This window comes from Schistocerca gregaria, chromosome 2 (assembly GCF_023897955.1).
Source record: "Schistocerca gregaria isolate iqSchGreg1 chromosome 2, iqSchGreg1.2, whole genome shotgun sequence".
Taxonomy (NCBI): Eukaryota; Metazoa; Arthropoda; class Insecta; order Orthoptera; family Acrididae; genus Schistocerca; species Schistocerca gregaria.
Window position 1 is genome coordinate 503670336 of NC_064921.1, and position 14737 is coordinate 503685072.

Sequence of the window (14737 nt, forward strand, 5' to 3'; positions counted from 1 at the left end):
AAGGCGAAGACCATTCCTTCGGCCAGAAAGGTTATGGTGACTGTCTTTTGGGATTCACAAGGGATAGTCCTCATCAGCTATCCAGAAAAGGGTAAAACTATTACAGGTGAATATTATTCATCATTAATGGATCGTTTGAAAACTGAGCTGCAAGAAAAGCGCCGGCAATTGGACTGCAAAAAAGTCCTTTCCATGACAACAATGCACCAGCACACAGCTCAGCAGTTGTGGTCGCAAAATTAATGGAAATAGGATTGCAAATCATTTCACATCTCCCCTATTCTCCAGACTTGGCTGCCTCGGACTACTGTTTGTTCCCAAATTTGAAGAAATGGCTGGCGGAACAAAGATTTTATTCAAACGAGCAGGTGATTGCAGCAACTAATAGCTATTTTGCAGACTTGGACAATTCCTATTATTCAGAAGGGATCAACAAATTAGACCAGCATTGGATGAAGTGTATAAGTCTAAAAGGAGACTATGTCAAAACATAAAAAAGGTTTACTCCAAACATGTAAGTAGTTTTTATTTTTGCATGGACTATTCAAATGCCCCTCGTTGTTATTACATCATCATCTATTGAGGGTGGTTTGATACGTCTCCTAAAGAAGCAAGAAAAAATGTTTATTTTGTAAATAACTCACCTTACTTTTGGACATAGCCTCCTTTGATGGATATACACTTGGTCCAGTGATCCTCGAGCTTTTTCATCCCATCAGAAAAATAGGTTCTGTCAAACTCTACAAAATATTTATTTGTTGCAGCTATCACTTCCTCGCTTGATGAAAATTTCTTCCCAGCAAGCCAGAGTTTTAAGGTAGAGTACAATACAAAGTCCCTTTGGCTAAGTCTAATGAATGGGCTGGATTAGGAACCAATTCAAAACCCAATTCATACACTTTTGCCATTGTTATTGGTGATACGTAGGATGATGCATTATCCTGGTGTCATAGCAGTTTTTTACGTGCCAACCTTGATCTTTTTCCAGTGAATGCAAGTTTCAGACAATCCAGCAATGAAGCATAACAGGGTCCAGTTATAGTTCTGCTTTTTCCAAGTAAACTATGAGGACTATTCCTTTGTAATCTCAAAAACCAGTGGCCATCACCTTACCACCTGACAAAATCATCTTTGCCTTTATCAGTCGCTTTCACCAGTGTTTGTTTGTTGTTTTGACTGCTGTTTTGACTCTGGTGTTTAATGATGGATCCATGTCTCATCAACAGTTACAAATCAGGGCGAAAAGTCTTGCAAATTGCTATTAAACATTTCCAGACATTGTGTTTAAATGTTGTGCAGGATGCATTTTTGGTCGATAGTCATAACCAGTTCTCTGAGCAGGATATTATGCACTCATTGCAGTCTCAGCAATCTCACAAATTTTTATTTGACAGTCTTGCATTACCGCATCATGGATTCTGTCAGTGGTTTCCTTTGTTATGACATCAGTTAGCCACAATGTGTTTCATCTTCTGTGCTTGTCCAACCAGTTTTAATTCATCAGTCCAAAAGTAAATGGTCTTCAGTGATGATCCAGAGTCCATGTAAACTTCATTCAATTATGTTTCAGTTTGTGTGGTGGTCCAACTTTTCAAATGAAAATGTATAAGAACTTCACAAAATTCAATTTTCTCCATTTTCTGTCACATTTGATACACTGACCGATTCAGATGGCTGTCAACAATGAACATTGTTGAAATTCTGGGAATAATTAAGCTTACCAACTATGAAAGCACAACAAAAATGTTCCATTCTTTCATGCAAATTTACCAGACTTAAAAAACCACCCTCGTACATGACTAGTATTCAGTTCAACTAATTTATAAAGATGTAGCTTTCTTGTGTCTTTGATAAATTGCCATGCATTCCACACACTGTGACTTACAGAATATAGATATAGAAATAATTGTGAAAACTCTGTATTACAATGTTACATTTTTTCCTAGGAGCTTGCTGACTTTGAACAGATGCCAGATGACTGCAAGTTGACAGTAGAGGGTTTGTATATTACCACTATTTTTGTAATCTGTTTAGGGCCTTTATTTTTTAAATTAATTTCTGTGGATATTGCAGCAAATGTTGTTCTTGAAATTGATCTAATGCTTCTGTATTTAGTTATTTATTAGCAGGTTCAGTAACTTCATGGCAAAAGAAAACTTGTGTTTCATAGGCAATGCTGTTACTGACTGAGCATCCAGGCATGATGACTCATGATACAATCTCACAGCTTTGCTGGCCCACCAGTACCTGATCTCCTACCATCCAAACTTCACAGAAGATCTGCTGTGTAATTTGTAGGATTAACACTCCTAGAAGAAAGGGAACAGTGGAGACATGTCTTAGACGCATGCGGGCGAAGGGGGAGGGGGGGAGGCATAATTTCCAAATTGTAAGAGTATTCCCCATGAGAGGCAAGGTTCATGATTTGAGTCCCTCTCTGGTACAGAGTTTTTATCTTTCAGGAGGTTTCTAAACAGTGCATACTCTACTGCAGAGTGAGAGATTTGTTCTGGGAGCAGGTACAGAGTTTGCTACTATTGTGAGAAAGAAATCCTAGAAACTGGTGGACAATGATTGCACTGTGTTATCATTTCCATCTCAGCTATTATTTGCAAATTCATTTTCATTTAATCATACATTGAAGGCTTTCTTGGCAGTATTTGTATCCTGGTTGATTTTTGTTACACTGACATTAGGCCGTGTCCTAAGATATTTTTCTGTTTGTTTGATTTTTAGCAATGCTCAAAATTATTTTTGCTTTACTTTGAGTGTTACACTTTGTGTCATGCTCTAGTGATATAAGTTTGGAGGATTTTACAATGACTGTGGTAACTGAGTTGTATCTCACTGTTTTGCGATGCTTGTTGTAACTGAGTCGCATGTCACTGTTAGATTATGTGTGGTGTATTAAAGGTTTCTCCTCTTATCATAAAGATTTTTCCTTCCTTTGTCTGTGCTTTTGTTTCTTTCTGTTCTGATTTGTTCTACAATAAAATAGGAATGAAAATTGGAAGTAATGTGCTTAACAAATAAATAATTTTTTATTACACTATTTACTTTGTAAATTTTATTCTAATCTTCTTTCCATATGTTTCCTCCAAATGTCATGGCCAAGTCATTGTTTAGATTTCTGTCATACAATATTTTTAATGATCAGAAACTAACTGACTTGTTTGTTTTACTGTAAATATTTAACAAAGTGGGAAAAAAGTTGCTTTCACATCTAAATCACTGAAAGTACTTGTGTACACACACTAACAGCCAAAGGCCGTATCACTATGGTCTCCAATCCTTGTTGGCCATTCTGTTATGGGAAGTATCACATAGATGGGCATCAAAATCTCATGCCATTGCCAGTGATTTGGACTGTCAAACAGGGAATAATACAACACTCAACACAAATAAGCAGTCTTCAGTTAAGGCTATATAGTGTTATTAATATTCTCTGCAGTTACCAGGTGAAATATAAGTTACATCTTGCTGGTGGCTGTTAAATTGTCAGTATTTATAACTCGTGTGCTTTTAAATCCACAGTCATGGCTTGACATACAAATACCTATTCAAAACAATATTCACAAATGTTTAAGGTTTGGAGCTTATCGCCAATTTTTGTAAAATCCATTGTTTTCTGTGCCTTTTGTTTTCAGTTTCATTTAGTAAACAGAACTTTTATGTAGTTATGTTCATGTCATGCCAATATTGCCACTTAAATATGCACTGTGAACTAAAATGGCACATCTTACAGTATTAAACTTTGTTTTTTAAATTATTACTCTATTGTAATATACTTACATATGATTCCATCACAGGCAAAGGAATTCTAACATCTCAGCACATTTATTGGGATTATGTGGTGCAGTTGCCTCAGCAAATAACTCGCTTTGTTGATTGAATGTTTCACTTTTCAGCAGAGTGTTCACTAGTACTGAGAATTATACTAGATTAAAACTGTTTGTTGGATGCAGCTTGAATTTCATGGCTAACACTCGTCATTCATGTTCCTGCTTGCAAAGTTCCAAACTGTGGAGCCTCTTGTACACTCATTAGAATCTCTGCGAAGAAACAAATGAGTGTATGATAATGTTAAGCCTAAGACTGATTTTTAGGTAAGAACTTCTGCACATCAGTAGTCCTTGCTGACATAATCACCTTCAGGCATGCTTGATTATATCAATTGGTAGACTACAGCATGTGAAAGGAAAGTATTTCAGCTTGAGCACCAAATAGGCATACTTTTTTAATCTGTTCAGAATCTCATTTACTTTCTTTATTTGGCAAAGCTTCCAGATAGAATATCAAGAGCAGCATAAAAATGCTACAGGAAATTAAAAATGGTATCCTTACTAAAATTTTTCAAAATGTTACCACCACAGATATAAAGTACAGAGTCATGTGTATAATCTAGTAATGACATGCATATTCCCATGGAAATCACTGAAAAGCTAATTTAGTACTTTTTCTTGTTATTTTGTCTGCAACTCTTAAACAGGAATCATTGTAGAGATTATTCAAATTTAGGAGCATTTTTTCAAAACTCGATAAATGCAACAGACACTGTTTTTCTTAAAACAAGGTTTTCTATTTTTTCCTGGATGTATATGTTTGAACATTTTAAATTTTAGATGATTACCAGATCACTCACATATAAATAAAGCATTGTAATGAAATATAATAAAATTTAATTTTTGTAACAATATGTTAGGTTGTCATTTTTCCAGCTTTTTTTTCAAAAGTTGATAAATGTATGTAATTGTTGCTGGTATCAGTTATTTTGCATAAGTTTTTTATTTTTTACAACTATTTTAATGGACTTTAGTTTTTATTAAGCGCCTTTATTGTTGCACAATACATATTTTTGTATACGTTGTTAAAGATTGCATTTTTTTTAAATTTATTGTTTTTAACTTTATTGGGAATACAATCAGTAATAATATAAATACAGTGGTGTAACACAATAATAATAATAATAATAATAATAATAATAATAATAATAATAATAATTTTAATAGCTGTTTTAATGTAATTGATTAGCTTATATCATTATTATCAATACCACATAAAGTAACAAATGAATAGCTGTGCCATGAAAAGTATTGCAGGTTGTAGTTACATTACATGTCGTAGTCACATTGTTATTGTCAAGGTTTCTCTCTTGCAGCTATTCATTATTCGTCTAGGACGTCTTTGTAATACTCTTTTGCATCATTTGGAATTTCGTAGTACTTTAGCAAGGCAGGGATGTCTTCCTTCTTTTCTTTGCTAACTGTATATTGTTTTGGTAAAAGTGTGGGTGTAAATACTGTTGGATGGCATGGTTTGTTTCTTCTGAGGATGTCAACTTGTGCTGGATCTTTAAAGTATGTATTACTTACTGACATGTTAACAAATTTCTTCACTTTCTTGTATGAGAAGACACACTGGCTACTTGTTTTGAATGGGATTGGTGTTTAGTACTTTCTGAGCTCTGTTTTTAGATTTTTAGCAACCAGCCTGTGTTTAGAACTTTGAGAGTCCCATGCTCTTTAGACTTCTCAGTTCTACCAAACACTCTGTCCAGGAGACAAATAGGAAAGAAGTGATGAATATTATAGAATTTTGCACTCTTTTTTCCCAAGAATTCCATAAGCATCACTATCATACAACTATTTTAATTTTGGTTGCTAAAGAATTTGAGAATAGTTGTATGGTACTGGTAACATCATTTGGTGGTTTCTTATCGAAATCAGAAAGAAAGTCCAGTAAAATCAAAGCAAGCCCTTGGTTGCATCCTGTTGAAGTCTGTCTCTCCAAGCAGGTGTAGAACATGATACTTTCCTTTTTTGCTCCTTAGTATGTTTCAAGATGCACAGGCTGTATATCCATACTTGGCTATCATAGAAAATCTCATTGGTTGATAGTTTTGGAGTAGGCTTGTTTTGCTGCATGTCAAAGCAAATCTTATTGATATTACAACACAAAACTGCAGTGCAATAATTTTATGTAATCTGTGTCTGGTTCATAGTTCATGCATCTGCTATTCTTTCCATTAGACCAATGTTAAATGCAGAGCAGGTGTTGACATGAGGAGTCCTGAATGACAGATTGAAATGTTTGTAAAATATATGCTTTTATTTTGATAAGCAGCATTGTTTCAATCCTTGACTTTTTCTTTGTGCATAGAATCTATTAAATTTTTATTGACTGTGAGATATGAAAGCAAGTAGCCTCTTTCCAGACTACCATGGTGGCTCACTCTGCATTCAAATTTCTTCATATCATTCGTAATGGGAATAGTTATATCTTTATGATCCTTTCCTGTTCTGGCACTTCCTTTTGTTTGCTATGGCATCCTGCTTCCTTCGTAGAACCTGCATACTAGATAAGATAATCTATCCTACAATATGCCAGAAACTCCTTGGAAAGTGGGAGCAAATACTTCTTCACCATTCCTTTATCAATGATGTACTTCACTGTCACTGATTTCTCCCTTTTTGTGTTCTGGATGTTCACTGTCTGTGCTGAAGTAAAAAAATATTCAGAAATTTTAACAGAAACTTATCTTTATCTATTTTATTTAATGATGTCACATGATGATTAAACTGAGTGATATCTTCATAGCAGAGTTCAGTGGCTTTGCCTTCTTTCATTCCTTTAGCTATTGAAGTCCATGAGTGCATTTAATAGTAGGCTCCTTTTTACACTTTTGGTGTTGCATATCAGATTGATGTAAGCTCTTCTTGACCTGGAATATAAGGGAAAGATAGCTTGGTACTCACCATAAAGACAACATGTTGAGTGGCAGACACACACAATGGAAAGACTTTTATGCTTTTGGCCAAAGCCTTTGTAAGAAAAGAAACACATTCATTCACACAAGTAAGTGCCTTATGTACACATGATCGCCATTCACAGTCATTGCACAGCTTTTTATATTGATATGACTACCAACCAGCTGTTGAACAGTATGAATGGCCACTGCCAAACTGTGGCCAAAAGCAAAGACCACCCTGTGACACAACATGCAGCTGGACATAACATTCTTGATTTCAGTGATTGCTTCACTACCTGAGCCATCTGGATCCTCCCTCCCCCTTCCCCCCCCCCCCCCCCCCCCCCCCCGCCCCCCCCAGCTTTTCTGATCTGTGCAGATGGGAGTTATGCTTACAACACATTCCAAGATTATTCTGGCCTCAATCTGCAGTAACCTATTGGCCCCAAACTCTTTACACAACAGTTTTCAGCGCCTCTGTCCTACCACCTGCTCCCTATTCGCATCTCTCACCCGCTTTGTGCACTGCCCTCTGCCAATGCACTCGCCCATCTTCCCCTTACCCGCTCCTCCACTTTTTTCCCTCCTTCCCCTCCCTCCCCCCTCCCTCAATCCGTGCCCCACAGCCTCCCTACACTGTACTTGTTGATAGTGTAGTCCCTGCCAGACCAGACAGTCCTCTTCTCAGCCCCCACCTATACCCTGTTATTCCTTCCCCTTCCCCACTCCCTCCAGATTGCTGTTTCCTTTCTATGTGACAGTTGCATTCTGGTCCAAACTGCTGGAGATGGCAGTCATGTGTGCGTGAGGTGTGCTTGCTTGCTTGAATGTGTGTGTGTTTCCTTTTCTGATTAAAGCTTTGGCTGAAAGCTAATGTGTTGGTGTCTTTTAGTTGTGCCTGTCTGCAACTCAATGTGTCATTTTTATGGTGAGCAACAACCTATCTTTTACTTATATTGTTGGTATTCCAACCAACAGTTTCTTCCTAAACTGGGATTTTCTCACTGGAACATTCTTTGACCTCTATGCCATTTTCAGAATAACAAGAATAATCATCTATTCTCATATAGCTTGCACTACCTCTTTGTACACTAATATGAGAGCATAAAGTGAATATTTGTCTAAAAGTACGCTGTAAGTGTTGTGACCACGATAAAGTCTGGTTGCAGCACAATTCCCTCTAGTATATATTGTTACAAGAATGAAGAATATGGTGTACAGCAACCTGTCACACCAGTCTACTCAATTATTGCCAACTGCTTGCTATGGAAAGTGAGCTAAGACACTTGACATTAATTTTATTGCATTTGTTGACTCCAGGAATGCATATATCAGGATTTGCTAAAACCAAATCAAACAATGGAAAATCTAGGGTGGAATGTAACAATGTTATGGGAAGGAAAGTTGCCAATCACCAGATAGTGGAGATGCTGAGTCGCAAATAGTCACAACAAAAAGATTTTCACACTTAAAGCTTTCGGCTAATGGCCTTTGTCAACAATAGACACACATATACACACGACTGCAGTCTCAGGCAACTGAAAACACACTGTGAGCAGCAGCACCAGTGCAGGATGGGAGTGGCAACTGGGTGGGGAAAGGAGGAGGTTGGGGCAGGGAGGGGGAGGGATAGTATGATGCGGATGGCAGACAGTGAAGTGCTGCAGGTTGGATGACGGGTAGGCGAGAAGTGGGGGGGGGGGGGGGGGGGGGGGGGGAAGTAGTGGAAGAGGAGGGACACAGAGATAAATAGAGAGAAATAAATAAAATAAATAGAAACAGAGAAAAAAAGACTTGGTGCAGTGGTGGAATCATGGCTGTGTAGTACTGGAATGGGAGCAGGGAAGGGGCTAGATGGGTAAGGACAGCGACTAATGAAGGTAGAGACCAGGAGGGTGGTTGAGCAACCAAGAGCACATCATAAATATTGTGCAGAGAAAATGTGAAACATTGCAAATGACAACATGTCAAAAATTCATACAGATTGGCATATGCAGTGTGTATATGCCTTAGAACAACTGGGAAATCTGGGAAAAAAAGGGGAATTTTTTACAATTTTGGGAATGTTTCATTGCTTTAGTTTTCAGTTAAATTTTTGTAATTTTGATTGATAAGAACTGATAACCTAACAAAGAATTTCACTTTAGCCTCCTACTGCAGAATAAATCTGTAGCAGTAAAACATAAACGAGACAACAACACCAAAATAAAACTTTAGCTCCAAAGAAAGTGCGCCTTTTACAACAACAAAACAAAGTGCACACAAAAGCCTGTGCTGATAGCAAAATGTGTCAAAGATTTCAGAATGGAGACTGTGAAATACTTTGTAACAACAAACTGCTTTTGAATTTCAATGTGCATGACATCACAAATGTTTACATTTCTAATAGGTCACAGGAAAATGTTACTTTCATAGTAAATTTCCTTTTAAGGAAGATGAGTAATGTCACATGTGAGAATGTATTCTGAATTATGTAAATCATGAAGCTTTTGAATCTCATTCAGAACTTAACACTTTGAGGACCAGCCATTTAGAAATGTTTTGGGCCCAGAAGCCCAGCCATGTATGCCATTATTTAAAATTTTACTGGCACATTTATGTTAGATATATCTTAAAGATTAACACATATAAAAAAGTCCAAGATTAAAGGTTACTTTTTCATATTTATTTTAGTTCTTTCACAGATTCTTAATCATGCAATAACGATGGCAAAAAGTATAATTATCCTTCAAAAAAAATGTGTGAGGTGAGTTTTTGACCAATTTCATACGCTATTGGCAAAGTGTGTGATGGGGAATTTATGCGGTGCCTAGCACTGAAATTTATAATCACACTTTAAGCACGCTTTAAGCTGTGCTCTTTGGATCCTGCCCATCCACATCCCTAGAAAAAAAACACAAAACATTTTTGACACCCAATCTTATATGTGAAAGCTTAGCTTTTCTTGAAGCTGTACTGTATGTGATGTAATTGAAACCATTGAGTTTTCCTATTTTTGTGTTCACACTATTTAACAGTGATCTTACTGCTGGCTGACTACATCACCTACTCTGTGCTCTGAATATCTGCTGTCATTCACTGGTGAGATCATGTGATGTGAACTATGATTTGCTGACAAAGGGAAATCACAGTCTTATTTCAGTGCTTTGGAAACTTTCGTGCTGTGTTTGGTTGAATTTGTATTTATACTTTTGCAATACAAAAACACACTGTGTATAAGCTGCTGCATATCAAGTATCTTCTCGAAACACATTGTTTTTTGCTGGGTTTCATTTCCTAAAGTGCTGGGAAGATCTACATTGATATCTAAAACCTTTACCATTCAAAGGGCTGGTAAGTTTTACAGCTAAGAAGAAAAGGATATCATCATGTAACATGCAGAAAATGTACTTTCACTGGAGGTATAGTTTGTTTTCACCCAAGAAAACGTGTATTTTCACCTGGGAGAAAGTGTATTTTTAACCCAGAAAAATGGGGATTTTTTTTTCTGTGTATACACTCTGGGGTATGACAGTAGAAAATGATTGGATACTGTACTGTTGCAATGGCAGGGCTAATTGTTTAGAAATTAGTGACAAGGGTAGGGTTGAGTGATATTTCAAGTGTGTTTTTTTTTAGTCTTCTGACTGGTTTGATGTGGCCCACCATGAATTCATCTCCTATGCCAACTTCTTCAACTCAGAGTAGCACTTGCAACCTTTGTCCTCAATTATTTGCTGTATGTATTCCAATATCAGTTTTCTTGTACAATTTTGACCCTCTAGTATCATGAAAGTTATTCCCTGATATCTTAACAGATGTCTTACCTTGCTGTCCCTTCTTATTGTCAGCATCCACCATGTATTCCTTTCCTTGCCAATTCTCCAGAGTATTCCTTACCTTAACAGTCCATCTAATTTTCAATATTATTCTGTAGCACCACATCTCAAATGTTTCGATTCTCTTTTGTTCTGGCCTTATCACAGTTCATGTTTCACTACCATACTATGCTATAGTCCAAATTTGCTTTCTCAGAAATTTCTTTTCAAATTAACGCCTATGTTTGATAGTAGAAAATTTATCTTGACCAGAAATGCCCTTTTGCCAGTGCTAGTCTGCTTTTTTATGTCCTCCCTGATCCGTCCATCATGGATTATTGCTGTCAGTGTAGCAAAATTCATTAGCTTCATCTATGTTGTGATCACCAATCCTGAAGTTAAGTTCTTGTTTCTGCTACTTCTCATTACTTTCATCTTTCTTCAATTTACTCTCAATTCATATTCTGTATTCATCAGATTGTTCATTCCTTTCATAAAATCCTGTAATTCTTCTTTACTTTCACTGAGTATAGCAATGTCATCAGCAAATTTGTCACTGAAATCGTTTCACATTGAATTCCACTCTTGAGCCTTTCTTTTATTTCTGTCATTGCTCCTTCCATTTATAGTTTGAGCATTGGGGTGAACGAGTACATCCTTCGCTTACACCATTTTTAATCCTAGCACTTCATTCACGTTCTTCCTCTCATATTGTTCCCTCCTGGTTCTTGTACAGTTTGTGTATTACCAGCGTTGCCACAAGTTCCCTGACCCGAAATTGCCTGATATTTCCCTGATTTCCTGACATGTTTTAGCATTGTTCTCTAACAAATATTGAGATCTCAAGGGTAAGTAAAGACATAAGTTGACAAAAAAATATGACTTCTGTATTTCTAAATGTGTGAGCAAAAATTTTAATTACTAACATCAACATCTTTTGCAAAGAACTGTTTTTAGATGGACAAAGCTAGACCACTGATGTTATTTTATTTCCATCAAAAGAAAAATATTTGAGACAATAATATATATTTCATTGGAATCACAAGACAGGTTTAAAATACCTTCATTGATTTCAGAAATAACCTCAGATAAAAACGGCCTCTGGAAAAAAGTGTATAAGCCAAGGAAGAGTTGTGTAAACCAACACTATAGGTGACTGCCAATGAAATGTTGGATCTGCTGTATTCTTTATTGTTGGTTATTACCCACTGTGTTATGTCTATTATTTTACAGGTATTGTGTGATTTTTCTTTCTTGAAATATATGAGTGTATAGCGTACAAACCACCAGCAACTGCCACGATTTTCTTCTTCTTATAATCCATACTTAATAATAAATAAACTACTTTTGAAGTGCCAGAATGTACTACTAGAAATAAAATATCTATAGAATGCTGCACTGTAAAGTGTACTTGTGGTGAGACAGTCGCATTTCCTGAAATCCTCGCCCATGACCTCTGGCTTCAGATCAGCGAGACTACACCCAATGGGCAAGGCTTGCACATTAGAGGCAAAATATGGGCTTCAGATTGGCAGGCCTGACCGTTAGAGACACCCAAAAAATGGCCTGTGGTTTTGGCCCTCATGGAAGTTCACTGGTGTAGCTAGCCATTCATGTGTCACAGTCACCATGTTGCTGAAATGAAACTGTGGTGATCAATCCATGCAACTTGCATGAATACTTTGAGAGTCAATACTAATGATGATAGGTAGCAACTCACCATAAAGATGATCACTGAGCTGCAGACAAGCACATCGAAAAGACAACCATACTCTCACAACTAAATTTTTGGCCATAGCCTTTGACAGAAAACAAGAGCACAAGCACATTCACACAATCACTCATTTACAACTCATGCACACATGACCACTGTCTCTAGTCACTGCATCAACCGTTGCTGAGAATCAGATCCAAACAAACCACTCCTCACACCTCCCCGCCTCTCGTCTGAGCTGCTAGGCTAGTGGCAAGAAGTGGTGGCAGCACTGACTGCAAGCTGACGGAAGTGGTAGAAAGGGGAAAAGCAGTGAGAATTAGGGAGTAGGGAAATTGCTCACATACTCAGCTGTGCCCAGCCAGTGATGATGTATGACATTTCAGTAAACAAACCATTTCATCTACTGAGACATAAACGAGATTTTTCCAGTGTTTTTTCTCAAATTTCCCTGATATTTCTGTGATATCCCTGACATATTTGCAATTCCCTGATTTTCAGAACTTGTGGCAACCCCGATTATCCATCTTTCCTCGTAACTTATCCCTATTTTTCTCAGAATTTCAAACATCTTGCACCATTTGACACTACTGAATGCTTTTTACAGGCTGACAAATCCTCCGATCCTGCCTTGGTTTTTCTTTAGTCTTGATGCCATTATTTCTCTGCCTCGTGATGACTCAGTGTTGTGTGATGTCCTTAGGTTAGTTAGGTTTAAGTAGTTCTAAGTTCTGGGGGACTGATGACCATAGATGTTAAGTCCCATAGTGCTCAGAGCCATTTGAACCATTTTTTGATGCCATTAACAAGCGCAACATCAGAATTGCCTCTCTGGTGCCTTTCTCTTTCCTGAAGCCAAACTGATCACATTTAGCATATACTCAACTTTATTTTCCATTCTTCTGTATATTTTTCTTGTCAGAAACTTGGATGCATGATCTGTTAAGTTATTGCGTGAATACATTTTTCCAAAAATCAGATGGTGTAGCACCAGACTCATACATTCTACACACTAATGTGAATAATCATTTTGTTGTCACTTACCCAAATGATTTTAGAAGTTCTGATGGAATGTTATCCATCCCTATTGTGCTACTTGATCTTAAGTCTTCCAAAGCTCTTTTAAATTCTGATTCTAATGCTGGATCTCCTATCTTTTCTGTATCAACTCCTGTTTCTTCTTCTATCACATCATCAGACAAGTCTTCACTGTCATAGAGACCTTCAGTGAACTCTTTACACCTATCTGCTCTCTCCTGTGCATGTAACTGTGAAATTCCCATCACACTCCTAATGTTACCACCCTTGCTTTTTATTTCATGAAAGGTTGTTTTGACTTTTCTCTGAGTCTGTCCTTCTGACCGTCATTCCTTTTTTGATTTGTTACCTTAATGAACACCACTGAAAATCTGCATTGAAGGCTGTGGTTCTCTCTACCAAGTTTCCAACAAAATGGCTATCTATATCAATACTGTATGTACTAAAGCTGCCATACTTCATACAATAAACACCAGATGTATATGTGTTTTTTATAAGACTGAACCTTGTCTCATTGCCAAATAGAATAGATTGTTGTTAGTTATTTTAAGTGTTCTTTTACAGAAAATCTCATGATGGCAAAGTAGTGATTCATTTGTGTTAGCCCTTGTAATAATTACACTCATGACTGTAACCCACCCTGTTTTGTATCATTCCAGCTGACACACACACACTGGGTAACAACAATATGGCTCTGTTCTGTGGCTCATTGCGACTGTTTGTGCAATACAGTGGTCCCAGTGGCTCAGACTGTTATTTCTGGAATGTTGCTTTTTTGTGTACTCTTCTGGCACGTTGGTTTGTCACAGAAACAATGCTGATAAAGAATGCTAGATTCAATGAACATTCAAATAAAGAGAACAGTAACATAAAGTTCATTCTTTGCGCAAATAGTATGTTGTTGTGATCTTCAGTCCAAAGACTGGTTTGATGCAGCTCTCCATGCTACTCTATCCTGTGCAAGCCTCTTCACCTCCGAATAACTAATGCAACCTACATCCACCTGAATCTGTTTAATGTATTCATCTCTTGGTCTCCCTCTATGACTTTTACCCCCCACACTTCCCCGCAGTGCTAAATTGGTGATTCCTTGATGCCTCAGAATGTGCCCTACCAACCAATCTCTTCTGCTAGCATTCTTCTGTAGCACCACATTCCAAAAGGTTCTATTCTCTTCTTACCTAAACTGTTTATCATCCATATTTCACTTCCATACATGGCTACACTCCTTACAAATTCTTTCAGAAAGGACTTCTTGACACTCAAATCTATACTTGATGTTAACAAATTTGTCTTCTTCAGAAATGCTTTTCTTGCCCAGTCTACATATTATATCCTCCCTACTTTGACTATCATCAGTTTTTTCTCTTCCCAAATAGCAAAACTCATCTACTACTTTAAGTGTCTCATTCCCTAATCTAATTCTTTCAGTGTCACCTG

General features: G+C 37.2%; 1 protein-coding gene across 3 annotated transcripts in view; it reads left to right on the forward strand.

Moving 5' to 3' along the window:
• LOC126328647 (thialysine N-epsilon-acetyltransferase-like) overlaps positions 1–14737 on the forward strand; it is a 133139-nt gene that overhangs the window by 60676 nt on the left and 57726 nt on the right. For all 3 annotated transcript variants that reach the window (XM_049996056.1, XM_049996057.1, XM_049996058.1), the window contains one exon: positions 1947–1998. In XM_049996056.1, coding sequence (XP_049852013.1) covers positions 1947–1998 — 52 coding nt within the window. The remainder of the gene's footprint in view (positions 1–1946; positions 1999–14737) is intronic.